The sequence below is a fragment of the Protopterus annectens genome, chromosome 4.part0 (genome assembly GCF_019279795.1).
Source record: "Protopterus annectens isolate FY-2018-M chromosome 4.part0, PAN1.0, whole genome shotgun sequence".
Lineage (NCBI taxonomy): Eukaryota > Metazoa > Chordata > Ceratodontiformes > Protopteridae > Protopterus > Protopterus annectens.
Window position 1 is genome coordinate 408,869,588 of NC_056733.1, and position 26,377 is coordinate 408,895,964.

At 39.4% G+C, this 26,377-nt stretch overlaps 1 protein-coding gene across 2 annotated transcripts in view; it reads right to left on the bottom strand.

Annotated features, from left to right (window-relative positions):
• Positions 1-23,452, bottom strand: part of LOC122799354 (adhesion G-protein coupled receptor D1-like) — a 689,306-nt gene extending 665,854 nt beyond the window's left edge. The window contains exons 1-2 of one of the 2 annotated variants that reach the window (XM_044068349.1): positions 22,967-23,452; positions 19,724-19,838 (exon numbers count right to left, since the gene is read on the bottom strand). In XM_044068349.1, the coding sequence (XP_043924284.1) occupies positions 19,724-19,786 (63 nt within the window). In that variant the 5' untranslated portion in view covers positions 19,787-19,838; positions 22,967-23,452. The remainder of the gene's footprint in view (positions 1-19,723; positions 19,839-22,966) is intronic. The other variant, XM_044068348.1, reaches the window with a different exon arrangement.
• Between the last annotated feature and the right edge of the window lie 2,925 nt (positions 23,453-26,377).

The window sequence follows — 26,377 nt, forward strand, 5'->3', positions numbered from 1 at the left end:
TCCCTTCCACCAAGTTGTTTTCTCTTCTCACACCTTTCCTTGTCACAGACATCCAGGGCCAGTGTTAGCATTTTGGGGGCCCCATCAAGTGTCGGGTTGGAGGCCCCAGACACGTCCAGTCTTAGCATTACCAGTATTTTAGTTCATGCTACAGAGTTTTTAGGGTATAACATAGACTATCCTGTTGCTACAATGCTCTTACAATTTGATAAATGTGTACCATATTGTGTTGGTCCATTTCAGAGACAGTCATTGACAGTGACTGGCACTTAGTTGCAATAAGACATTATGACAAAACTATGTACAGTGCTGGCCTTAGACGAAATGGTACCCTAGGCAAAGAGTTCCATGGTGCCCCCACTGCCTAATGTTTCACCCTCTTCAGATATCTTCCTGGGCTCCTACACCATGTACATTACTTTTTTCCTTCCCTTTCTCACATATTACCTTACTATTCAGTTTTCTCATGAACCTATGGCTTTCTAAATGCTTTGGAATGCATTTTTTACAAAATTTTTACTAAATGATAGCTTGAACAGAAAATTATGATTAAAGAAAGAAATTCAGTGCTGCTGTTCAACTTTACTTTTCCTTGCATCATTTCAACACACCTTACATACCAAGGACAGCACAGTCATAATTCCATAGGAAACTACTCCCAACCTTTTGGCCCAGTGGGGACTTGAACAAAAAGCATGATCAAGAAAAGGATTTTAGTCTTATTTTTTTTCTTTCAATGAAGCCATACAAAATACTATCCCAGAATAAAATAAGCAAATATTTCAGAGGATACATAAATCATATGTGTGAATAATACCTGCCTTCTTCACCCCCCACCCCCAACACACAGAACAAGATAGTCATTGTCTGTTCATCCTTCTGGTTCTGGATTGGGATGAAAGCAGGGGTTTGAATGACCATAGTAATGTATCTCAGCTGCCTGTTGTCATACATATACAAGCATGCCTCCACACTCTTCACACCTCAACCACAAAGACAGTCACCTGTATGTGTCTGATGTGTAATTGTGAGGATAGTGAAAAAAATAATGACCACAGTCATTTATTCCAATGCAGTGCTCCTAGACAGTACACTTCCTCCTTTAGACAAACTATAGTAACCTTCTTTGTACACTTCTGATAGAAAAGTAAAAAAAAACAAGGACTACACTTTTCCCAGACCCAGCACAAGCTATGATGACCTATGCACACCTCTGAAGTTTGGTTGCAGGGAAAATTAAAGAAGTAATGACCATACCATCCTCAGTCACCCATACAAGCTACAGCAACATTCTGTACATACCTCAGAGCAACAGTGGATTTAGAATGGGTGTGGTTGAGGGCAGAGGCCACCAGATCCCTAGAAAGATCTAAAGATCTGAATGCTCTGTGATGTATCTTATTCCTTATTTTTGAAAGTTAATTACTTAACTGCATTTTACTAGTACCAAAATGTGTTATGTATGTCCCCAGCATTATCGAGTGTGTGTGTGTGTGTGTGTGTGTGTGTGTGTGTGTGTGTGTGTGTGTGTGTGTGTGTGTGTGTGAGTATGCAGATAAAAGTCAATGATATATTTTACATATACTCTGCATGCTCACCTTCAGGGAAACTGGAGTAATGCCAATTTAACTTTTGCATGTTGTTGAGGTTCTGGAGAATACCAAACCACCTGGATACACATACACACACACACACACACACACACACACACACACACACACACACACACACACACACACAGTTAGGCAGGGCAAGCAGACTCCACATAGAAAAAGACAGCCAAGACCTCAAACAAAGCAAAGTTGGCAATGGCCATTCACCATGCAGATGTTATTCACCATGCCACTGTGGCAATGAGCAGTTGCTTTCAGGCACATCTTCCTCCTACAAAACCTAAGATAACCATCTGTCATGTGTAAGGTGTATGTTTGTAATGGTTAGTGGAAGAAATTATAGCCAACTTGTAACACAAATACACTGCAACCACATCCCCTCACAAGCTTAATGGCAGTGCCAGTGATGTTTGTGATAGAAAGTAAGAGAAATTACAACCAGATTGTTACCCTTATACTGCACCCCCCCCCCCACACACACACACACACACACATGCATAAGCCACAGCAATATGTGTTTTACACTGATTTCAGCAAATAGCAATACATTGTGTGGCAACTAGTGCTACCACATAAGAGCAGTGACTGTTATAAGTTATTATGACTAATGCATACCTGTCACTGTCCCTGATTTCAAAGAATGGTCTTGATTTTGCCTCACATTTTTGCCCTGTCCCTCATAAAAAATTTTGGTTTGCTCATAACTTATTCAGTATTAGACAATCAAAAATGCCAGCACTAGTGTTACATACTTATTGTCCAAAAAAATGAATTTTGTTGCAAAATGTGTTGCTCTAGTAATGTTGTAAGTGAATTACAGTAATATTTTAAAAGTGTTCCTGATTTTGAGCCTTTATACTGATATTTTGGTTTGCCTAGAATTCTTGAGCAAAAAAAAAAAGTTGTTAGTTATAATATCTAGTGTCTTGCCAGTATTTATAAAACTGTCTGAAAGAGAAAACCACCCCTGAAGATCAGTAACACCTGTTCTTAAAATCCCTGGTACACACTGAGGTCAGTCACTCTGGACTGATGATCCCTTCTGCTTACCTTCCTCATGTTCTTTCGCTGAGTATTGTCTTTATCCTAACAAGGTCATGTTCCAAGCCTGTTTAAAATAAAGCACATAACTGGAGTACCAATAATCTTTTTTCCATCATTTCCCCCCATCCAGCAGTAGCTTTTGCAGGACCCCCACAGAGTCAAGGTTGATTTATAGGCTCCCTACCCCTGCAGTTATCACAGGTGCCTAACACCAGATATGATAATTTTAGTGGTGAGAATGCGCAGCAGCAGGATTTAACTAAGTCAAGAGCACCAATATCATAGCTAGGGCTGGGCGAGAGGGGCAACAGTTCCAGGTACAAAGTATTGGGGGGGTGCGATCAGCTGATCTCGATCACTCTTTAATATGGTACGGGCTTTAAAAGGCCAGTATTGCATTTGCAATCAAACCTGAACACTGTAGTGCTCAGTGTATGGTCTAAACTGTAGCAAACAATTTGCTGTAGTTTAAAAGTAAAAAAAATAAAAACTTTTTTTTTTAAACTAAAACATGAGTGCTATAGCTGTCTGTGCAGCCAGGCTATAAACTGTAGCAACTGTTTGCTACATTGATAGCAAGCAGCTTACTACAGTTTATAAAGATTTTTTTTTAACTAAAACGTGAGCACTGTAGCACTCCATGCAGGCAGGGTATAAACTGTAGCAACTGTTTTCTACATTTGTTGAAAGCAGTTTGTTACAGTTTAAAAATGCATTTTTTTAACTAAAACATGAGCACTGAATGAGCTCCATACAGGCAGGTATAAACTGTTGCAAACAGTTTGCTACAGTATAAAAGAAGAAATGTTTTTTTTTTAATAAAATAAGGAGTGTTTGTGGCAGGAGACAGAAATGGGACCTGAATGGTTGGGTCTGGGAGGGCTGTCATGCATCTGGTCACCTGGTTCATCTGCCAGTAGAAGGAACATGTTTTTTTTTGAATGGGGTGCATAGATCTAACTGTACTGATCAATTACGACTTATTAGTTAATAGATTTTTTGCTCTTCACTAGAAAAGATGGTGGGGCGCTTTTTCATAGCACCAGTTGCGGGCACTAACTGAACCAGCTATGCTTCTGAAACACACTGTGCCAGTGGTAAAACAATTAATTAAATTATGAAGCCTGTGACTTGAGAAAACACAACCAGAGATATCTTTGAATTTTAAAAGAGAAGTGCTGGCAATCCTAAGGATTTAACATACCAAGTGTTATTACTTCTCTCTCAGAGACCAATATTAAACAACTTCCAAATAAGCATTAACAACCTGCCATTACAGCTTAATAAAAAGAGCAAATCTAATGCTCTTTAGCACTCATGTAAAGCTAGAAGGCATACCATATTTTACTTCCCCTCTTACAACAACCAAAACATTGAATACGTATCTCTTCAAATATCTGGTCTCACCCTTGACCCTTCACTAATTGTGTCCCTGTACACTGACAGTCAAAAAGAAAATCTAAATGCAGCTCTATATAGCTGTCACACAAGATGTCCTAATCTCTTATCCCAGACAGCAGAATGAAAATAGACAAAAATAAATTACAGCCTTAGTTTGATTGCATGATTTCCCATTTCTTCCCTACTCTTTCAAAAAGAGCATGACTATTTTATAAATACTGCCCAACAGGATTTGTCACTTCTTCATTTCCTCCAACTAAATGCCACTGCACTTCTCTAAAGTGAACAAACAGGCCTTCTCCATGTTACCATCGCCCACAAAACACTCAGTAACAGGACATCCCATATCTTACCCCCAAAGTACCAGTAAAGACTACTTCTGACAACAGAGTTCCCTAGCTAGTAATACCACTGATTTTGAAGGAATTCCAACAACTGTTCACTAAACTTTCTGAATCTTAAGTCCTAAAGTATGGGTAAAGTTTTTAATTACAATAATCACACCTCAGTAGGCCTTCATAGGCTCTACTCATTAGCATTAGAAATTGCCCCTCGGACCAAGAATTCAGACAAAGACTACTGCAACACTTATAGCTGAAAAAGCCTCCAGCACTTTCTTTAGATCATCTACCACATTTAAAAAATATTTAGTAAACAAACAATATAGGTTCATAGGTTCATAGGTAGGTACTAGGCTATCGGCCCTATACAAGCCTAGCCAAAAAATGTACCCTGGCTTTCGCCACCCAAGAAAATTATTTTCCTGTGCCCCTGTTGAGCAGAGCCAGAGAAGTGATCCCCGGGGTGAATTTCCCATTTCCCATCCAATCATCAAGATTTTTCTTGAAGAGTGCTAATGTATAATTCAGTTCTTACCAAATATACATCTCTGACTAATACTGAATAACTGCCAAAATTCATGCAAATGATGTACATATTTATTTATCTCTCTTAGTCACAGTCTCTTCAAAATGGTACCAGATAAAGTGTTATGTCTCTTCTCTGTTTGGCCTGTGCTTAGTGGTCTGCTGTTCGATGATTAAAACATTAAAATCAAAGACATCCTCCACTAACCCCACACCTTAAAGTTTCCCTCCCCCTTCCCTCTGTAATTAATGAATTACACCCTGCTTTACCTGACAGTCTGCACTTTCTTAATTGCTCTTTCCAGCTACTGAATTTGTGAATCTCCCTTTTTTCTGTATCAACAATTCTGTCCTGGTTTGCTTCTTCTCTTCTTTTTTGTATCCTGAAGAGTTACTGATTATTGTTTACCCCATTATTATGCTGTCTTTCTACCCTTATTGTTTTTTATTCTACAACTTTAATTATATAATGACTGCTCGAAGCTTTGTCCTCATTATCAAACTACATCAGCCTTAGGTAAATCCTGATATACCCACAAACAGTCAGGGATTATTGCTTAAATACTACATAGTCTAAGATTTACTTTTTGAATTTATACTAGTAAGCACCCTTAATTACTTACAAGCAAACTCCATTGATTCTTTTTGGTAAAACACTGGTTCTAAGGGGTTCATAGGTTCATAGGTTGGTACTAGGCTATCGGCCCTAGGGCCTATACAAGCCTAGCAATAATAATTCCCTGGATATTTCTTCCCACGATATTTACTTCCCTGGACTCCTGTCTAGCAGGGTGACTGACATGATCCCTGGGGTGAATTTCCTATCTCCCATTCAATTGTCAAGGTTCCTTTTGAAGAGGCCAAGGAGGCACTCTGCTTGACATGTATAGGCAGTCTATTCCAGAGTATGGGGAGTCTCTGGGTCAGGAACCTATCCCTCCAACATGTTTTGTTCATTGTCAAGGTTTAGATCCATGGAGCGTGTGGCTCTGAGGGATTGGGATTTCTTTACGTGGAGCATGTTTGACATGACTTTGTATGTTAAGCAGAGATCGCCTCTGAGTTGACAATATGCCACAGAGTATAGCTGGAGTTTTTTTGGGCGGTCAGCTTAGGGCATCTGCTTTAGGCCTGTGATTCTTTTAGTGAGGTATTTCTGCGGCCTTTCCAGCTGCTGCAGATGTCTTGTGAGGTACATACCAAATGGGGGGGTGTTGTACTCTATAATGGGTCTAATGAGAGATGAGTACAGTGGGGCAATGACCTCCTTTTTTCTGGATGAAATGCCCGTAGTGATGAGGTGTGCCACATAGAAGGATTTCCTGACTGTTGTGGCAATGTGGTTATTGAAGGTGAGACCACTGTCCACCTGTGTCCCTAAGCCTGTCATCACACTTTCGGTGTTTAGTGTACTGCCACCTATGTGGTAATTCACGGGTGCATGTTTTTTCCCAAAGGGGATAACTATACATTTCTTGGCATTAAGATTTAGCCCATGGCTCTGGCACCAAGCATCTGTTTCTTTAAGGCCCTTTTGTAGAATATCCACATCATATGGGGATTCAATAATGGCTCCTAGTTTGCAGCCATCTGCGAACTTTGTTAGACAGAGTCCCTTAGTGTTGGCCTATACTTCAGAGAAGTAGATGCCAAACAAGAGAGGTCCCAGGACTGAACCCTGAGGTACTCCACTTGTCACTTGTCTGGAGCTGGATTTGGAGTTGGCTGCTTTCACAGTCTGGGTTCTGTCAGTAAGCCAGTTGGCAACCCATCGAGTGATGTAGGGATTAATGCCCAGCTTAGTAAGTTTATCTATGATTCCAGAGTGAGGGATGATGTCAAAGGCCTTGGCGAGGTCCAGATAGGTTGTGTGGACTGCCTTACCCATGTCCAATGGCTCTAGAGACTGATTCAAAGAAGTCAATCAGGTTCAGGAGACAAGATCGGCCCTTCAAGAACCCAAACTGGGTAGGGTCCAGTGTTTGAAGGTTGCCAATGTCTGTGTTTATAAGTTCCATGATAATACCTTCCATGGCCTTGCTGATCAGGCTCATCAGACTGATGGGGTGGTAGTTCCTGGGATCCAAGGTGGATCCCCCTTGTGGAGTGGGATAACTGTAGCTGTGCACCACTCAGTGGGCATGAAACCTGAGGTGAGGGTATGATTAACCATAACACTTAGGTGAGGTGCCAGTTCATTTTGTAGTTCATGCAGTACACAGCCTGGGATGTCATCTGCTCCATGGATGCTGTATTCTTAGCTTTAGAGAGTGAGTTTTTTACCTGTGTGACCATTATTGCTGAAATTTGGCAATCTTCCGGTATTGAGATGGGCCATTTAGGGGGTGAGAGGGGGGGTGAAGTTGGCACTGAATCGATCTGCCAGGATATTGGCAATATCCTTGGGACCAGTATATTTAATGCCATTCTGTTGTAGCTCAGAGCAGATCTAAGCATTGCCATTTAGATTCTTGACATAGTTATAGAATGCCTTGTGGTTGTGTTTGGAGTCTTTGCAATTTTATTTTCGTAACTAGCTTTGGAGGATTTTATGAAGGATCTCAACTTCTTACTGAGGCTGGTAAGGGAGTTTTTTGCATCCTGGGATTTTCCTCTTTTATGCAACAGTTTCTTCCTTTTGTTGTACTGCTGTATATGTGAACTTCATCTGAACTGATTGGAGCTTATCTCCCTGGGCCTCTACTGAAAATGGACATATATCCAGCTAGACTAGCCTGGTCAACAAATGTAAAATAAATAAATAAAATAAATAAAATTGTAAAGTTTGTTTATGGCAGGGACCACCAGATTGGTTTCCTTTTTCTGGAGGAGAGCATCTTGGTTCTATTTGGGATGGCACGATTCATGCATGAATGGATGTGTTCATACAGTGCCTTAGTGTAGGACTCAGCAGTCAAACTTTCAGTTCCTGTCTGCATGAGTGTCATGAAGTTTGTAACTTCTGACTTGAGTAGCATGAAGTTTTGGATAAGTTTTTTGTGGAGGTTTCCTTAGTGGGGGTTGGGGGTGGGATATGGATGTTAAGGGTGATTAGCTTATGGTCTGACCTGACCAACAAGGGGATGACCATAGGTGTGGAGCATCGATTTCCCATGTTGGTAATGACCAGCTCAAGGATATTGGAGCCCCTGGTGGGACTATGGATTAGTTGATACAGGGCATTGGAATTTAGGAATTCCAAGAACCGTTGGACAAAGGTGTTGGTACATGAGTAGTTTTCCCAGTTAATGGCAGTGTAGTTGAAATCACCCAGTATTAGGGTGTTTGGTTGTATATTAATATTTTCCAGTATGTTTAGAAAGGTGTAGTAAGAATCTTGGGGCATGGTGGGTGATCTGTAACAAGCTACAATTTGGATTGCAGTCTTACCTAGTGTTAGTTCCACCTGGAGAATTCCAGACGCATTGTGTTGGGCAACTAACCTGGTGGTGCGATTCAAGTAAAACAGAGCTCCTCAAGAACCCTATATAAGTGTAACCTGGACAACTGGATGGGAAACCATAAATTTACACTGGGGGGTTTTAACTATGTCCCTCTTAGGACAGGGGCAACTGGTGCTGATCTTAGATTCGCTCGTAAACATAGACTATGTGTCTTGGTCCACAAGGGAACAAGGGTGTAACATGGGTAGGCTTGTAGAGGCCTTAGGGCCAAAAGCCAGTAACCTCCTATGATCCTATCCTACCTCTGTACTACCCAGAGTTGTGAATGTCCCCTTTGTTCTTGAACACTGGCATTAGTATACTTATTCTCCAGTCATCTGGGATGAGCCTTTTTATCCACACTGCTATGAGAACCCTCAGGAGACATTTCTCCCCTATCTAGCCCAACATCTTTATCCTTTCTGCTGTGACTTCATCTGAGCCTGCTGCTTTCCTTGACTTCATTTTCTTTAGTGTTGTTCTTACTTCCTCTATGGTGGGTTGCTCTTCTTCTCACATCATAGGCTGTGTCTGGGGCAGTACAGTTTCTGTGGGGTTTTCTTCATTCAGATGCTGCTGGTAATACTCTTTCCATGCCTTTGATGTCCTGTGGACTGGGGAGCAGGTTGTTGCTGGCATCTCTTATGAAGGGCATCTAACTATCTTCTTTATCCTTCTGTCATTGCCTTGCAACCTGATAGAGTTTCTTTGCCCCATCTAGTGACTTACTTTCCAGAATCTGGTAGAGTGCCTCTGATGTCTTGTTCTTTGCTATTACAATTGCTCTCTTAGCCTCTTTGTTAGCCATCCAGTATTCCTTCCTAGTGTGGTCCATCATTTCTATACCCCCACTTTTTCCTGCAGTTCTTCTTTCTTTTGATGACTTCTTAGTCTTCTGCATTTCACCACCAGCTTTCCTTATGTACCTTATTTCTATAATTGGCTCAGCCACATATCTGTTCTGTAGTCCTCACACATGCTGTTTTGAGGTGCTGCCATTCTTCGTCAACTTCATCTATTTCTTCTTGATCCCAAGGTGCTACAGCCCTGAGCAATTACTTGAAGTCTTGTGCATGCTCTCCAATCAACTTCCAGGTCTTCAGCCTAGTATCTGTTGAGCTTAGAGTCTTCTCTGACCACTGTTTACAGCTGATTGTGCCCACCAGTGGTGTATGCTGTGGGCTGAATCACTCAAGAGGACAAATAAAGTCTACCAAAGCAAAATTTGAGGTAATTTAGGCCTCACAGACCAAGGACAACCACAAAGCATTATTTAACTATGTTCACAACCTCAAAGGCAATACACAATTGTGTGCAGAGCTCATTGTAAATGGAGCCACCTCCTGGCTAATAAATTTAGCTCCAACTTTACCCCACTCTCCCTCTCAACCTTCTCTCAGGAAATATCATCAAATATAACTCCCCCTGCTATCATTAGGGAACAAATCATTAATGCTGTCTCTAAGACCAAGAACATTGCATCAATAGGTGCACACCATATCCCAGGATGCCTTCTAAATAGCATGAAACATGACCTGTCAGGGCGTCTTGAATTACTATTTAACTGTAGCCTTCAAACAGGCTTTGTGCCTCATGAATGTAGGAAGGCAACAGTCATCCCTCTGCACAAAGCTGGGACATCTACAGATCCTGGAAACTACAGACCCATAAGTCTCACTAGTCTTATATGTAAAGCCATGGAAAGAATTATCATGGAGATAATCACTAGAGATATAGTAAACCTCCAGACACTGGACCCAACCCAGTTTGGTTTTGTCAAGGCAGATCACGCCTACGCAACCTGGTGGAATTCTTTGAGAAGGTCACCAAAGCAATGGATGAGGTCAAAATGGTTCACACTCCCTACCTTGACCTGGTCAAGGCATTTGACACAATGGACATTGTTGACAAACTCAAGAGGTTAGGTACAAAGCCATATGTCACCCAGTGGATAGCCAACTGGCTCACAGACAGGACCCAGGAAGTTAGAATTGGGGAGTCCAGCTCTACAAAGAGGCCAGTCACAAGTGGAGTCCCTCAGGGATCAGTCCTTGGACCGGTCATTTTTGCATTTACCTCTCAGAAGTCAAGGTCAATGTCAGTGGTCTCTGGCTGATTAAATCTGCAGATGATTGCAAATTAGGAACTTTCATTGAATCTCACACTGACACAAATGTTCTCCAGGAGGGGCTGACAGAGACAAACATCTGATGTCAGAGCCATGGGTGAAAACTATATGCCAAGAAATGCATAATAGTATCCTTTGGGAAGTCATCCACCCCTGGTAACTATCATATTGAAAACACACCTCTTAGAGCTGACTCAGTAGTCAGGGACTTAGGGATACACATAGATAGTTAGCTGGCCTTTGACCATCACGTGTCTACAGTGATTCTATTCTATTCTATTCTATGTTGCATAACTTATAAACAAAGGTATGGCATCTAAGTCCAATGAAGTCATTGTTCCACTCTATTTGACATTCATCAGACCTATCACTGAGTTCAATGCCCCCTTTGGTATGTACCTAACCAGGCATATCCAACATTTGGAATGTCCACAGAGGTTCCTCACTAAAAGAATACAGGCCATAAGTAAAATGTCTTATGCAGACTGCCTCAAGGCCCTTCCCTGTATTCTGTCTCTTACAGGCTTTTGATGGGAAATCTATGCCTGGCATGCAAGGCATTGTCAGGCTGTACTCTGATGGACTTCCTGCATATCCACAAAACAAACGGCACCAGAATTACCCATTCTAAAGACTTAAACCTTACCTGTGATATAAATAAGACCTGTTGGAGAGATAGGTATGTATCCCAGAGACTATCCCATATATGGAACAGGCTCCCTATCCATGTGAAACAGAGTTCCTCCCTAACCCAATTCAAGTGCAACTTGAACAGTTGGATGGGAAACCAGAAATTCATCCCTGGTTTGGCACCTATGTCTCTAATGGATACAGGTAACCTGTAAATAGTTCACCTCCCAGGCCCATGCTTACACTTATCAAGGGTATCTGAACTTGTCAGAGATTTGGGATGCATGTCTAGGCTTAAAAAGGCCCTTGTGGTCATTAGCCTAGTAAACACTTATGAACCTATGATTCTACCCCAGTGACCATTCCTTAATAGGAGGAAGTCTACCTGAGTTCTACATTGGCCAGTCATGTATGAGATCTTGTGACTGTCTCTCTTTCTGAACCATGTGTTGGCTACATTTAAAGCCACTTACAGACAGAAGTCTAGAATGACCTCTACTTCTTTATTCCTGTTGCCCCACTCAGTAAATCAAGGCAGTCCTCATATCCTGTTCGGTCTGTTCTGATATGTGCATTCAAGTTACCAATTATTTATACCAACTCCTGTTGTCCTGCTTTACCTTGTAGGCCATGCAATTGCTGTCTGAATGCACTCTTTTCTTTACTATCACAACCCTGCTGTGGGGCATAGGCTGAGATTGTGAATACTGACCTCATTAGGCTGGAGATTGACATGAGTCTGTCACTAATTCTGATGACATCCTTCACTGTTTTCTGAAGCTTCTCCCTCACCACAACTCCCTCACCATTTCAAGCCTGTCCTCCTGCTGAGTAGTAGACTCTGGATCCCAAGCCAAGTGGCTTTGCTGCACTGCCTTTCCATTTTGTCTTCTAGATACATAGGATGCCCAGGCTCCTCCTTACCAACATGTCATCCACTTCCAATCTGCATCCTGTCAGTGAACATACACTGAGTGTAGCAATTGTTAGTTTATGTTTGGCAAGTTGATTGACTGGTTTTGCATCCAGCTTTCATTCAACAGAGCTATCTTAGATAAATCAAGCTGGGCAAATGGACAGTGGTCAACCAGTAGCTTATTGACCCAGAGCTGCTGGGCTTTATGGCAGGCACACACACTGGCCAACAGGGGCACATACACCCCTTTCACGGTCTCACCATCAGCATGAGTCCCTGGCATTGGTCGGAATAGGCAAGGTCCACAACCCACTTATCACCAGCAAATACCCATGACCATTTTATGACATTATTCAACACAACCAAATCACTTACATCCATATTTTACACCATCAAGTGGCTACCCTTGCCACAGCATACAGTCTGTGATCCATTTTTTCCTATCATAAGGATACTGCACTCCATAGTAGATGCCCAAAGCAGTTCTTGTTTACAACTCTTCCCCCTATAGGGCGCCATTTAGAGTCAGTGCTTTTGCTCACAGGTCCATTCTTTGGTGAGTTTGAGATGGAAATACTCATCATGTTATTCACAGATGGGAGAATCCCCACAGAGATACAGGGAGAACAAGCAAACTCCAAACAAGCATTGGCTGGAGATCAGAATCAAACCTTAAACCTTGTGCTTGGGAGGGGAAGACCTTAACCATTATGCCAACTAGTCTCATAATAACCTGTCACATCTCCAGCAAATAACACAAGAAGCATTTTCCTCCATTGAGTCTTGGCTCATCAGTGCTAGCCTTCTGTTAAACCTTAATACAACCAAACTACTCCTATTTACCCCAAAAACACACACAATCAAAATACTACCCAGTATAAAATATTTTCCCTTAATAACACTGAACTACTTTCTGATCTTTCCTACATCCATGTAATAATATCTATGAGTTTTTATCACATTTCTGATAGCTAATTTTACTGTACTGCATATCCATAGTTTTTATGTAAGGACAGCCAGATATCCTTCTTAACATCTCCTATCCATCTTCTTTATTTTTGACTCACTTGTCATATAGAAAATGTTTTATTACTGGACATGCAGTAGTGCAGCAGTTAACATTGCTGCCTCACAGAAAGAGGTTCTCTGGTTCGATTCTCGGCCAGGGTGCCTTCTGTGCAGAGTCTGCATGTCCTCCCTGCATTCAAGTGGGTTTCCTCCTGGTGCTCCAGTTTACTCCCACATTCCAAAGACATGCGTCTGGAGTATTTCTCCCCGGGCCTGTATCACAGTCTGGCTTTCCTGGTAAATAAATGTTAAATAAATGTAATATGTCTATATCAGTTTGTAATGTAAAATGTCTTTTGCAATAATTTTGTAATGTGTACTTGCAGAATGCTTTACGTGATGGAAGCCGGATCTTTTCTCCCCAGGCCTCCACTGAAAATGGGTACCCTTTAGGACCAGTCCGGACTTTTCTGGCAAACTAATAACAATAACTAATGAATAAATAAATAAATTTACATTTTCCTGATTTATGTTTGTTAATCAGGGTAAAGCGCTAATCGATACAAATCTATTTCAATTTCAGCCTATAGATGAAAAATAAAATACAAAAATAGCAAATGATACAAGCTATATGTTCACATCCAATGAAATAATTCCTTATTTATACATTATAGATACAGATACACACACATACACACACACACACACACACACACACACACACACACACACACATATATATAGGATCTACTACAAGTGCTATCATGCTAGCAGCTTACAACTCACTACTACTTGCTCTAATTCACAAGTACCCTGACTCTCACTAGAATCCTAGTGAAATACATAGCCCTCCCATGACCCAACCATAGTGAACTACATTACCATACTGGAACTCTAACCCTAAAACAACTATCCAGTCCCTAACCCTAACCATAGCACTCCCCTCCCTTCCATAACCCTAAAGTCCCCAGTCATTCCTGAAACTTAAAACTCCACTCCTAAACCTAAAGTATCTGATTAGTCCCTAATCCTAAACTCCCCTCCACTCCATTCCTTGAGCCTAAAGCTCCCCTCATTAAACCTAAATCTCCAGAGCTGCTAAGTAAGTAACTAAGTTACGCTGTTCAGGCAAGAAGCAGCAGCTTCACGCTTTACCCACAGCTGCTGTACCTTGATCAAACATGCTGTCAAGTTCAAGCACGAGCACTCAGCCATGTGAGCTACAACATTCATGAGTTCTTGGCTATAAGATAGTGGTATCTGAGTGCCTGGGATTCAGACACTTGTAGTAGGTCCAATATATATATATATATATATATATATATATATATATATATATATATATATATATATATATATATATATAAATCAGTGGTCGGAACTATAGTATTTAGCGCGTTCATTCTTTTAATGATACAAGAACTTTGCTTTTGTGTCACTAAAAGAATGAAAGCGCTAAATGCCATGGTTCCAACTCGCTTATTTTGTCTAAAGTCCTAAGAGTTTTTTTGTCATTTGTAACTTGTTTCTCTTCCAGTATTGCATTTTTTTAATTTTATATATATATATATATATATATATATATATATATATATATATATATATATATATATTTATGGATTCCCTTTACAATCTCGAAATAATGGATTCCTTTTACAATCTCGGAATACTGAAATTGCGAATTTCAGTATCTCGAGATGAAATTGTCGAAAGTGCAGCTATTCAAAACTGCATTTCAACGAATGTGAAATTGTCGAATCTGCGGTTGTGGTGGTGCACTGTTTTACTTGTAGTTTGCTGTATCTTTAAGGTGCAGTGTGGTCTGGAATATAGAGATGGCTGCCGATGTGTGGTTATACTCAGAGATTTAGGTAAGTGTTTTTGTTTAAGGGTTTTGGGTAGGTATTTGTATTATTTAAGTGTGTTGGGAACATTTAGGTGTAGGTTAGGATAGGTAGGTAAGAATGTGAATGTGTAAGTGTTGAAAGTGGTGATGTTTGTACATATGTAATGTGTGTTTGTGCAACGGAAGTGTAGAGTGCGTAGCAGTGGATTTGATGTCTTATTCTTGTTATGCCACCTCAGAGTTTGTATATATAAGTAGCGGGGGCACAGCCTCCCACATGGGGCTGCAAGGGGGCTTGCTCCCCTGCTTATACATAGATTAGGTGAGTTTTGTGTGTGTGTGTTTGTGTGTGTGTGTGTGTGTGTGTGTGTGTGTGTGTTGATTTATTGTAGTGTTGGGAAGAAGGTGTTGTATGTTGTTTGTATGGTGGAGGGTGTGTTAAAACACAGAGCGTCACATACTGAAAATGAGATATTATGAAGTTTCAGTATTGTGACGTTCGGTTTTTTCAAGTTTCAATGTATTGCACTTTTGACACTTTCGTCACGAGATACTGAAATTCGGGGTTTCAGTATTTTGAGTGTGTAAAGTGAATATATATATATATATATATATATATATATATATATATATGTGTGTGTGTGTGTGTGTGTATCTATATTATATACTACTATACATATCTTCTCTTGATTCTTTCCCCATTTTGAATTCACATACCTCCATGTGTAAGGTAGACTATATATATATATATATATATATATATATATATATATATATATATATATATATATATACATACACACACACACACACACACACACACACACACACCATTTATAAATCTAAAAATTTTTCTGTGTTCATTTTTCTACTGTATTATATCTCATGACATACTTTGGTTGTTATACAGTATTTAATATTGTTTGTTTTGACAGCCTTTACTTAGGCAATTTGAATGATGACAATGCTAAGTCATATTCCTATGCTATGGTTAAAATGGATCATTTGGATCATTCTAGTACCTCAAACAACAAGCTTGATAAATAAAGTAAATACAATAAATGAATAAAACCATCAGCTGGAGTCAAAAAATGCATCCCCAGAAGGTAAGCCCTAACACAGGCTGTTTTTGCTCACAGCATCCCTTTCTAATTCATACACAGGCCCACCGCAGTGATCCTAAGCAATCTGTAGGATCACTGTAGTGGGCCGTTTCTGCAGCTGAGCTCTATGTTAATTAGGCATTCCAGCGGAGCTGCATAATTTAGCTCAAACAGCTAAGTTAATTAACTTGGCGAAAAGTCTGCGTTCACCCATTACTTCCAATGGAGGAAATCATATTAGAGGTAATTGACAGGAAGTGTAGCATACAGGTAGCCATATAGGGTGTGTGTGCATGTGCATATGTGTGTGGTGCTGCATGTGTTAGTGTTTGAAGAGGGATAAGTGTCCCAGACAATGCAGAATAAATGTTAACTATAAATGTTGCTGCTGCCAAGACAATTGCTAAATAACTTCAGTGAAAGAACATGACTCAAGCTGTGTAACTCTGGCAATATTTTGTTTACTGTGATGATCCGTTAAAATCAAGATTTCAGATAACAACCGTTACTAGTACTTTGCCTGTATTCACTTCAGAACATAACAGAGTTCAACGTTTTGCATCTTGAGGAATATCTTCTTAAGAACTCATCCTGAACTGCCTCACAAACATTTATGTAACAGAATGTATTGGATTGTGCCTATTTATCAGGTCATGGCTGAAAAGGATCCACAAACATGTCCAACTACCCTGGTTAAAAAACAAACAAATAAGAAGAGTCCTTACATTTTTCATATAGGTTCATAGGTAGGTACTAGGCTATTGGCCCAGGGGCCTATGTAAGCCTAGCCAGCAAGGTACCATAGCTTACGCCACCCAAGAAAGTTATTTTCCTGTGCCACTGTCGAGCAGAGACACAGAAGTGATCCCTGGGGTGTATTTCCTATTTCCCATCCACTCATCAAGATTTTTCTTGAAGAGTGTTAATGAAGAACTTTGTTTGACATAGATGGGTAGCTTGTTCCAGAGTATAGCAAGTCTCTGGGACAGGAATCTATCCCTCCAGTGTGTCCTGTTTATTGTGGTGACAAGGTTTAGTTCCCTAGAGCGTGTAGCTTGGAGGGATTGGGATTTCTTTAAGTGTAGCATGTCCAACAGCTCTGGGTTTGACATAGCTTTATATCTTAGGCAGAGATCACCTCAGAGTAGGCAATATGCTACTGAGTAAAGCTGGAGTTTTTTGAGGTGGTCAGTGTAGGGCATTTGTTTGAGGCCAGTAATCCTCTTTGTGAGGTACCTGTGTGGCCTTTTTAGCTGCTGCAGATGTCTTGTGAGGTACATTCCAAAAGGGGCATTGTACTCTATAATGGGTCTAATGAGTGATGAGTAGAGGGGAACAATTGCCTCTTTTTTCCTGGATGAGAACCCTTTTATGATGAGGTGTGCCACATAGAAGGACTTCCTGACTACTGTGGCGATGTGACTATCAAAGGAGAGACAATACTGTCCACCTGGGTCCCAAGGTCTCTTATCATGCATTCAGTGTTAAGTAGATTGCTGCATATGTGGTAGTTCATGGGTACAGAGTTTTTACCAAAGGGGATGACACTGCACTTTTTGGCATTGAGCTTGAGACCATGGCTCTGACACCAGGCATCTGTCTCTGTGGGGAATTGACTATGGCTCCTAGTTTGCAGTCATTTCCAGACTTTGTCACCCAGTGGTCTTCTGTGTTAGCCTGTACTTCAGAGAAGTAGATACCAAACAGGAGAGGTCCCAGGACGGAACACTGTGGCACTCCACTTGTCACTGCCTTGAAGTCAGATTTGGAGTCTGCAACTTTTACAGTGTATGTTCTGTCAGTGAGCCAGTTGGCAACCCATCTTGTGACATAGGGATTTATACCTGGTTTAGTGAGTTTAGCCATAATTCCAGAATCGGGGATGGTGTTGAAAGCCTTGGCGAGGTCAAGATAGGCTGTGTGAACCACCTTACCCTCATCCACGGCTTTGGCGACTGCCTCAAAGAAGTCGATCAAGTTCAGGAGGCATGATCTGCCTTTCACAAACCCAAACTGGGTGGGATCCAGAGTTTGGAGGTCACCAATGTCTTTGTTTATGAGTTCCATGATGATACGTTCCATGGCCTTGCAGACCAGGCTCATCAGGCTAAGAGGTCGATAGTTCCCGGGATCAGTGGTGGCTCCCCCTTTGTGGAGTTGGATAACTGTTGCTGTGCGCCATTCAGTGGGCACAAAGCCTGATGTGAGGCTATTATTGAACGTGGTGCTTAAGTGGGGGGCCAGTTCGTTCTGAAGTTCGTGTAAAACACAGCCTGGGATGTTGTCCGGTCCCATGGATGCTGTGTTTTTGGCTTTAGGGAGTGCAGCTTTTACCTGCGTAGTTGTGATTACAGGGACTCTGCATTCTTCCTGTATAGAGATGGGCCCTTAGGGGGTGAGATGGGGGTAAAGTTAGCACTGAACCGATCTGCCAGGATGTTGGCAATATCAATTGGTTCTGTAATTTTCATGCCTTTGTGCTGTAACTCAGAGCAGATCTGGGTGTTGCCATCTAGATTATTGACATAGCTATAGAATGCTTCGTGGTTGTCCTTGGATTTAGTGGCAATTTTGTTTTTGTAGCTAGCTTTGGAGGATCTTATATCTTCCTTTTCCAGACAGCACAATAAAAGTGTCATCATATCTTCAACCAAGCTGCAACATCTAGCCTCAGTTTGAAGCATCTGTGACTGTGATACTGTGATGCTTGCCCAGAACTAATCCATGAGAAGGAAGGGAGGTTGCTACAAGAATATAGTCCTGCTCTTCCTGGCAAACCCTTTGTTGGCCTAGATATATATATATATATATATATATATATATATATATATATATATATATATATAAAACAACACAAACAGATAAGACTAACAATGCTTTATCCTGTAGTTATAGGTTTGAGTCTCTCAGTTTTCACTTATGGGTTATATGATCCAGAGCAATTCATGATAAATTAAAGAAATGTTTTTAGGTCGTAACAATAAAAAAAGTATTTATGTCTGTATAGCCTAAGCGGTTAACAAATTAATAAAATCAAAATAATATAGCCATTTCAAAACCTGGATAACTGGTATCACTGGCAGAAATTAAGTCTTTGCGCTAGTAGACCTGTGACTGCCCTGAAAAAGAAGAGAGATGTACGACTCTGTGCCCCACTTACATCAATGCTAAACACTGTTCCTTTTAAGCCTATACCAACAGTGATATTTAAAATTAAATTTATAGTCATTATCCCAATATATATTTAGTTAGAAAGGTTGCTGACCTCAAAACATTCCACTATCTCTAGCAGCAGATTTATGAGAAAAATAAAGTAATCTGACAGGGATTTGGAAGTACACTTACAGAACTATTTTATAACAAAGAATGACAGTTTGCTAGGATTAGAAGCACTGTTAGTTTCATCTTCTGGAAAATATATAACCTGACACATTCTCATGCATGATACAAGGATCTTAATGCAACAAGCTTTGTGCAAGACACTATTAAGAGTATAGCAGTTTCTCTTTAGTTGATGTAACTGAAGAGTTTACTATGGTAACCTAATTAAAACTATGACATTCTGGGACAATATGTCATATAGTTATTTAAAGACATTTCCAGAAGCACCAGCTTTTAATACAAAACATTCCATTATGCACAGTACAAGCAGATGTTTCTCAGGGGTCATAGATATGAAACAGAGTCATGCCATCAGGATGAATAAGAAACATTAAAGTTCATACCTCTGCCATGGCAAGTAGCCAGATAGCTGTAGACGAGCAACAGATTCTCTTCATCTGCTTCATTTCCAGATCTATCCCAGGAGATCAGCATTCCTTTTAAGCTGCAAGCATGTCACTGAAAACATACGGCAGTACCACATCATTCACAATGACATCAAGGTGCAGTTCACTCCATGTAAAATGAGACATATCACTTACTATGAAGAAAATTTCACAAAAGAATAGGCAGTACTTATTCACACTACTATATACTCATCATTGGTATAACAACACTCAGGCTCAAAAATCAACACAGAATTCTTCTTTTCTGCACTTGCATCTCCCAAGCATCTACATTAGTGAAAAACCTATGTCTACCCCATATTTTGTTTTCAAACTTCAAAGTGATGCATTTTTGTGAAAGAAGAAATTTTCCATTGCAGCAGATTTGTTTCTGGTAGTTACAGATGATGAATTTGCCTTCACTACTCCAGGCTGCATGTAGTGTTTTGGAACTACATTAAAAAAACTATTACAGAGTAAATGTGAAGTATTTTCGCATGAAATCTAGATCCACTATTAACATTATCTTGGTATTCAGGAAATAATGCAGGTACATATATCTGCATATCTTCATGAGTGTAGTAATTTGAAGGTATATATGTTTAAACAATTGTCTTACATATGGCCAGCCTTTATCTCCTCATTCATAATCCTCAAAGTTATGTTAATGACCATATTTACTATTCATTTAACATACTGTGAAATCACAGTCCTTGAATCTATTGTTTTCCCCCTTACAGATTGTTTTCATTTTTTAGCAGGGTTCTGCAAATGTGATGGTACAAAAGGACAGACCACAAAAGGACAGTGCCCAAAAAGAAAAATAAGTTCTTTCACAGACAAGTCTAGCGTATTGCAAGTCAAAAAGAGCAGTAGTCGTTCAACGGTAAAACTCCAGTTCAAGGTCAAAAGAAAGACTTCCCAGCAATAATGATTACACATATGAATATCTGTAGATAGATAGATTGCATACCTCTCAACTTCTTAGAACAAGAAGTCTGGTCAAAACCATAAATAAAAGTGGGACAAAAGCTCCAAAATGGGGGCAATTTTTAAATATTGCTCTTACAGACTTAGAAAGCTGAAAGACAAACAGGTTTCATTTATTTTTTATTTTTATTTATTTATTGATATTTGTTAACCGGGTTGGTCCGGCTGGGCTTGTGGCACATTTTCAGTGGAGACCAGAAGAGAAAAGCTCCAAAAAAAAAACACAATTTACAGAGAATCAAACATTTAAGTCAAAAATATGGTCAAAATCAGTTATACAAGAACATTAGAGAGACAAAGCAGAAAAGCAAACACATATACATATCAACATTTTTACAGACTAAAAAATAAATTTATATGTTTACAAAAAGAGTTAAGTCCAACAGTATTGATTGTACAGTTTAATAAGTATCCACAATAGTGGAGTACTTAGCTGTATGTGGAGGGACAGAAAAGGTATATAGTAGGGTTGTGGGGAGCTTAAGTCGGGGCTTGAGGTTTTGCCTTAGCATGATTTTTCTGAAGAGGATATGAAGTCTGAAACTCAAATGTCTGCCATTACTTTCTAACTGTATTCTTTTAATGTTTTGCCACTAATTTGCCAGAAAACCACAATTTTTATGAAAAACGGACTAAAAATATGAGGCAAAAATCTGGACATTCTGCAAAAATGTGTGCAGTTAAGAAGCATGATAGATAGATATCTATATCTACCTCTACATATGCGTATAAATAGATACAGATTTATACCTACATGTATATACATAGCAGTGCATGGGCGCGCGCGTGTGTGTGTATATGTGTGGTAAGCGCTGTAGCACTGTGTGCCGGCAGGATATAAACTGTATAGTAACATGGAGCGCATGCAGGGAGCGCTACAGCCCTCAGAATTTAGTTGATATATATATATATATATATATATATATATATATATATATATATATATATATATATATATATATATATTTATTTTTTTACTTTTGTTACATTTTGCAAGCTGCTTGCTACAGTTATTACATTTTAAACCACGCAGAGAGCGCTACAGCGTTCAGGTTTCACCGCTAGTGCAATACCGGCTTTTAAAAGCCAGTATTTTATTAGTCTGATCGTCCCGTCCTACGTACCCCCACCCAACACTTTGCCCCAAGGCAATTGCGCTCTCGCCCCGTATTAATTAAGCTAATTACAGCACTGAATCAGTTGCTTTATTTGATGCAGTTTTACAGCGGGGGTGTTAACTGGTTGACTAAGCAACCACATAAGTAAGGAATGGACATACATGCAAGTCCATATTATATGTACGGACTAAAACATTGTTATGATTTTTAACACATTAAAGTCCGGAACAAACTTTTTATTTAATAAATTGTGCATAAGACACCTATTGCTTTTCATCACATTTAATCCCAGCTATACTATAACCAGTTCAGCAATGTCTGATGTTTTCTGAATAAAGGACCCAATTGTTCAATATCAGCCCCCCACCCCACCCCCCATGTGTCAGGGAATCTGATTCTGACTGCTCTGTCTCTCTCTCTCTTCATTCAGAGCTCTCCTGTCAAACATGCATTTGAAAAGATGACTCAAATCAGTACACACATGGTGTGCAACTTATTACATTAAGTCGATGCTTTTACTTATTTATTTATGAAATACTGATGCATTGTTTCTACTGTTACAACCATAGCTCTCAACTTCTTGCCTCCTCACTCTAAATCCAGAAATAATCATGAACAATTAGAGAAATAAAAAAAAAACAACAGCGACATTAATTAGTACTATTAGCGTGCGTGTGTGTGTTTGTGTGTGTGTGTGTGTGTGTGTGTGTGTAATGTAAAGTGTATGGTAAGCATTGTTCCATTAGGTGAGCAGACACAGAGGATCGGTATAACACACACACACACACACACACACACACTCGGCAATAGCATTGGAATCATGCTTGAGGTTAAGTGATTCTTTACCCGGGCACAACAGATAGATGAAGGATGATTGTGAGACTTTACAGATTAATTCCTCGGCCAAAAAGAGAGGTCGGGAGTTCGGGCTGAAGACATAGTTAAAATAACCCCCCTCCCCTCTCTGTTTATTATAGGGAGCAGTAAACTTCTGCCCTTGAAGTAAATAAACTTCAATCAGTGATGCCACTTTCAGTTATATAGTCACAGATCTCACACCACCCGCTGTTGCCAACATAAACATTATACCTACCACAGCCAACTTTTTCAGCAATGCCAACCAGCCTACGGATCAAACCCCGACACCTACTTCTCTTCTGCGGTAGGTTCAATTAATATCTAGAATCCAGGCACGAAAATAACGCGTCCAATGAGTATATCCCCTGGATGGCCTATCTAATCCGAATGCTTGCATAAAGGAATTCCTTTCTTGGGAAAATGCGGTCTCCTGTCACAAAACTAAGACTAGACAAACTGGTTTCAGTCTATTTTCTGCAAAAGCAGCGTGCAGTAACTCGTCTGGTTGTTTAATGCTGCATGTGTGCACTTGAGCGTTTACACAATGTTATGTGTAGTAGGTTCTCCAAACTCTTCTGTTTGCAAATTAATCTTTAAAAGCTACAGCATACAACAGGACGAATCAATAATAAAGGACCAGGAAAGGTCTGTGCATTATTTCATTCAATGGATGTTTAAAGCAGACTGTTTGTTGATTCCAAAATGAACCAGACAGTGTAATAGAAGGCTCCGCCTTATTTAATATCAGATGCACAACTCTAATCCTGCTCGTTTGTTCATCCCACCCATGTAGAAGCTTTAAAATTGTGTAGCTGCTCCTTTAAAAATGCCCCCAACCTAGTGAGTATCCGCCACGCAACAACATTATGTCTTTTACGGGCGGGGGATTTTGAAAAAATCCTCCGGGTGAATTCACAAAATACGAACAGTTGTTTGGGATTCGGACTTCATATCCATCAGAAATTGCACGGTAACACACTACACCTTTTTATTCGAGGAACTTTCTAAGTTTATACAAGCAATATTTAACATTTTTTGAGCCAGTATTATTTTTGTCTTTGTCCAGATTTCTTGTGGAAAGAGGTTGGAACTGGATGTGGGTCCATTCAAAATGTGTAAAGTAGGGAATGGCAGTGCAGCTGGAAATGAAGCTTCCCTTTTCCTGTGGACTATGAAGCTTTATTACATGCATAATTTTTACTTTCACTCCCTGGGGTCGTTATGCAAACCACCCGCAGGGTTACCACCCGGGCTGTCCCACTTTGCGAGGGACAGTCCTCTTCGGGCATAACGACCATTTGAAAAGGTGACAACCCTATTCATCCAACCAGCCATCTAGCTACTCCAGCCAGCCATTCATTCAGCCAGTCATCCAAACGTCCTTGGCCCGATTAAAAGGTGGCAACCCTAATTCAGTCTCCACCGTTGTATCAGAAAAACACAGGTTTTATGAGGAACAGGCAAAATAGAAGGCAAAACCGAGACACTCTGAGAAAATTTGGACAGCTCTAGGCATGACGGCATTAAAAACTAAAACAGTGGCAATACATATTAAGATTATATAATAATTTGACACGAGTATTTTTTTTCTTTTAATCCAGCAACGTTTTAACAAGTTTGTTTTGAGTTAAATATCTCTATGAAGATAAACTGGAGGCTAATGGCTGACAGAATAATATTTACTATGGAATTATAATTTAAGAAACTTGCAAACTTTTAATTGCTACATCTAAAGCTTAAATGGCACGCATTGTCATAGTGGCTTTTTCTTCTTTTTGGTGCATGGCATCCTGTATATTTTTCTTACATTTTAATTGTCTTTTTTTATGTTTTTTTCTTCATCATAGGTTACAGGCAAGACTCTCTGAGACTATAATTAGTTCATTGTTCTGAGTTCACTGGTTCGAAGTCAGGAAAATGTTGTTTGCATTTATTTTATCGATTTATTTGTTGCCGCATGCTTGCGTTTTTTATTTTTATTTTCTGGCACTAGTGTGCACTGTTTTGGGGGCGGGTGATGCTTTTTTATAACCAAAACAGGAGTGGGCAAATAAGACAATTCTTTCTGTCTTTCTCTCGATTTCTCCCTCTCTCTCCCTCTATTGTTATGCTTTTTATCGCTTTTATTTTTCATACATTTGAGTGGATTGTATCTAGTTATTTAGTTGCTGTTGCAAGGGTGAAAAGTGTTGATTTGCAGTTAAAAATCAGAAGAAAAAGTTAAAAATAACAGGGAACAAAGAACTCAAATAAACAGTATTTTGCGTTGCTAGTCAATTGGAAGACAGAATAAGATATGATTTTAACATGTATTTGTTGTAGAAAGAATCTGCCGACTGTTAGACTGTGTTTGTTGAACGCAGTTGCCCCACTTCTATCACACAATTTAAGAGGGGCAGAGTGCGAATGTTATGGCACAGTTAAGGACATTCCTGTGAATCACAGAGCTTATATGGTCACCAATAAGCAGTGCGACAGTACAGATTCTTTTTAGTTTAATCGGGTGTCACTCTTGCTTTAGCCTTCATGATGGTGGTCCTTCTTCTAGTAGTTCTCGACCATTTAGGGACAAACTTCAACAGACTCAGGGACACATCCAAAAATAATCAGGGACACTTTTAAAATATTATTACTATTAACTTCAAACATTGACAGAATAAAAGAATGTGAATTAATGCACATTTTCTGAAGTAAAATAAGTTTATAACTTTAATGGCTGTCATTATTTATAAAGTGTAATTCACCACATTCTCTGCAAAAATAACCAGTTTTAGGAGGGATTAAGAGGGACAGAGATAAAAGTTGAGTCAAAATCACGGAAGTCCCTGAAAATCAGGGACAGTTGAGGCATACCTCTCAACCTCTTAGAGCATAGGGGCAGTTTTTAAATATTGCTCTTACAAACTTAGAAAGTTGATAAAATAACAGGTTTTGCATTAGCATGAATTTTCTGAAGGATATGAAGTCTAGAACTCAAATGTCTGTGATTATTTTTTTAACTTCAATCTTTTATGATTTGAAACTAATATGGCAGAAAAATCACAATTTTATGAAAAAATGAACCAAAAATATGAGGCCAAAATATGGACATTCTGCAAAAATCTGTACAGTTGAGAGATATGAAAATTGTTGATGGGGTATGCTTGTTGAAAAAAACGGAGATGTAACAATGTCGGTTAAATCACACTTGCCGCACTCTTACTAGACGATTTGGTAACTATACTCTACGGTCTTATATATATATATATATATATATATATATATATATATATATATATATATATATATATATATATATATATATATATATATATATATATATATATATATATATATATACATATATATATATATATATATATATGTGTGTGTGTGTGTGTGTGTGTGTGTGTGTGTGTGTATATAAATAGTTAACGGTGTTTTCTTATTTTCTTACTGCTCCATTTCTACAAGATTTTAAGTTGCTTTATATCACACTTTCTTAACAACTCAGTCTGATTTTATTCCCTTTTTTCATTTCCCTTTTAAAGAAATTAAGAACTTCTAATGCAAAGTCCCAATTATTATTATATAAAGTTCTGCTTTGAAAATAATGCAAATAACCTAGGACTCACATCATTAACCACTGAGTATAGTTGTTTTAAGT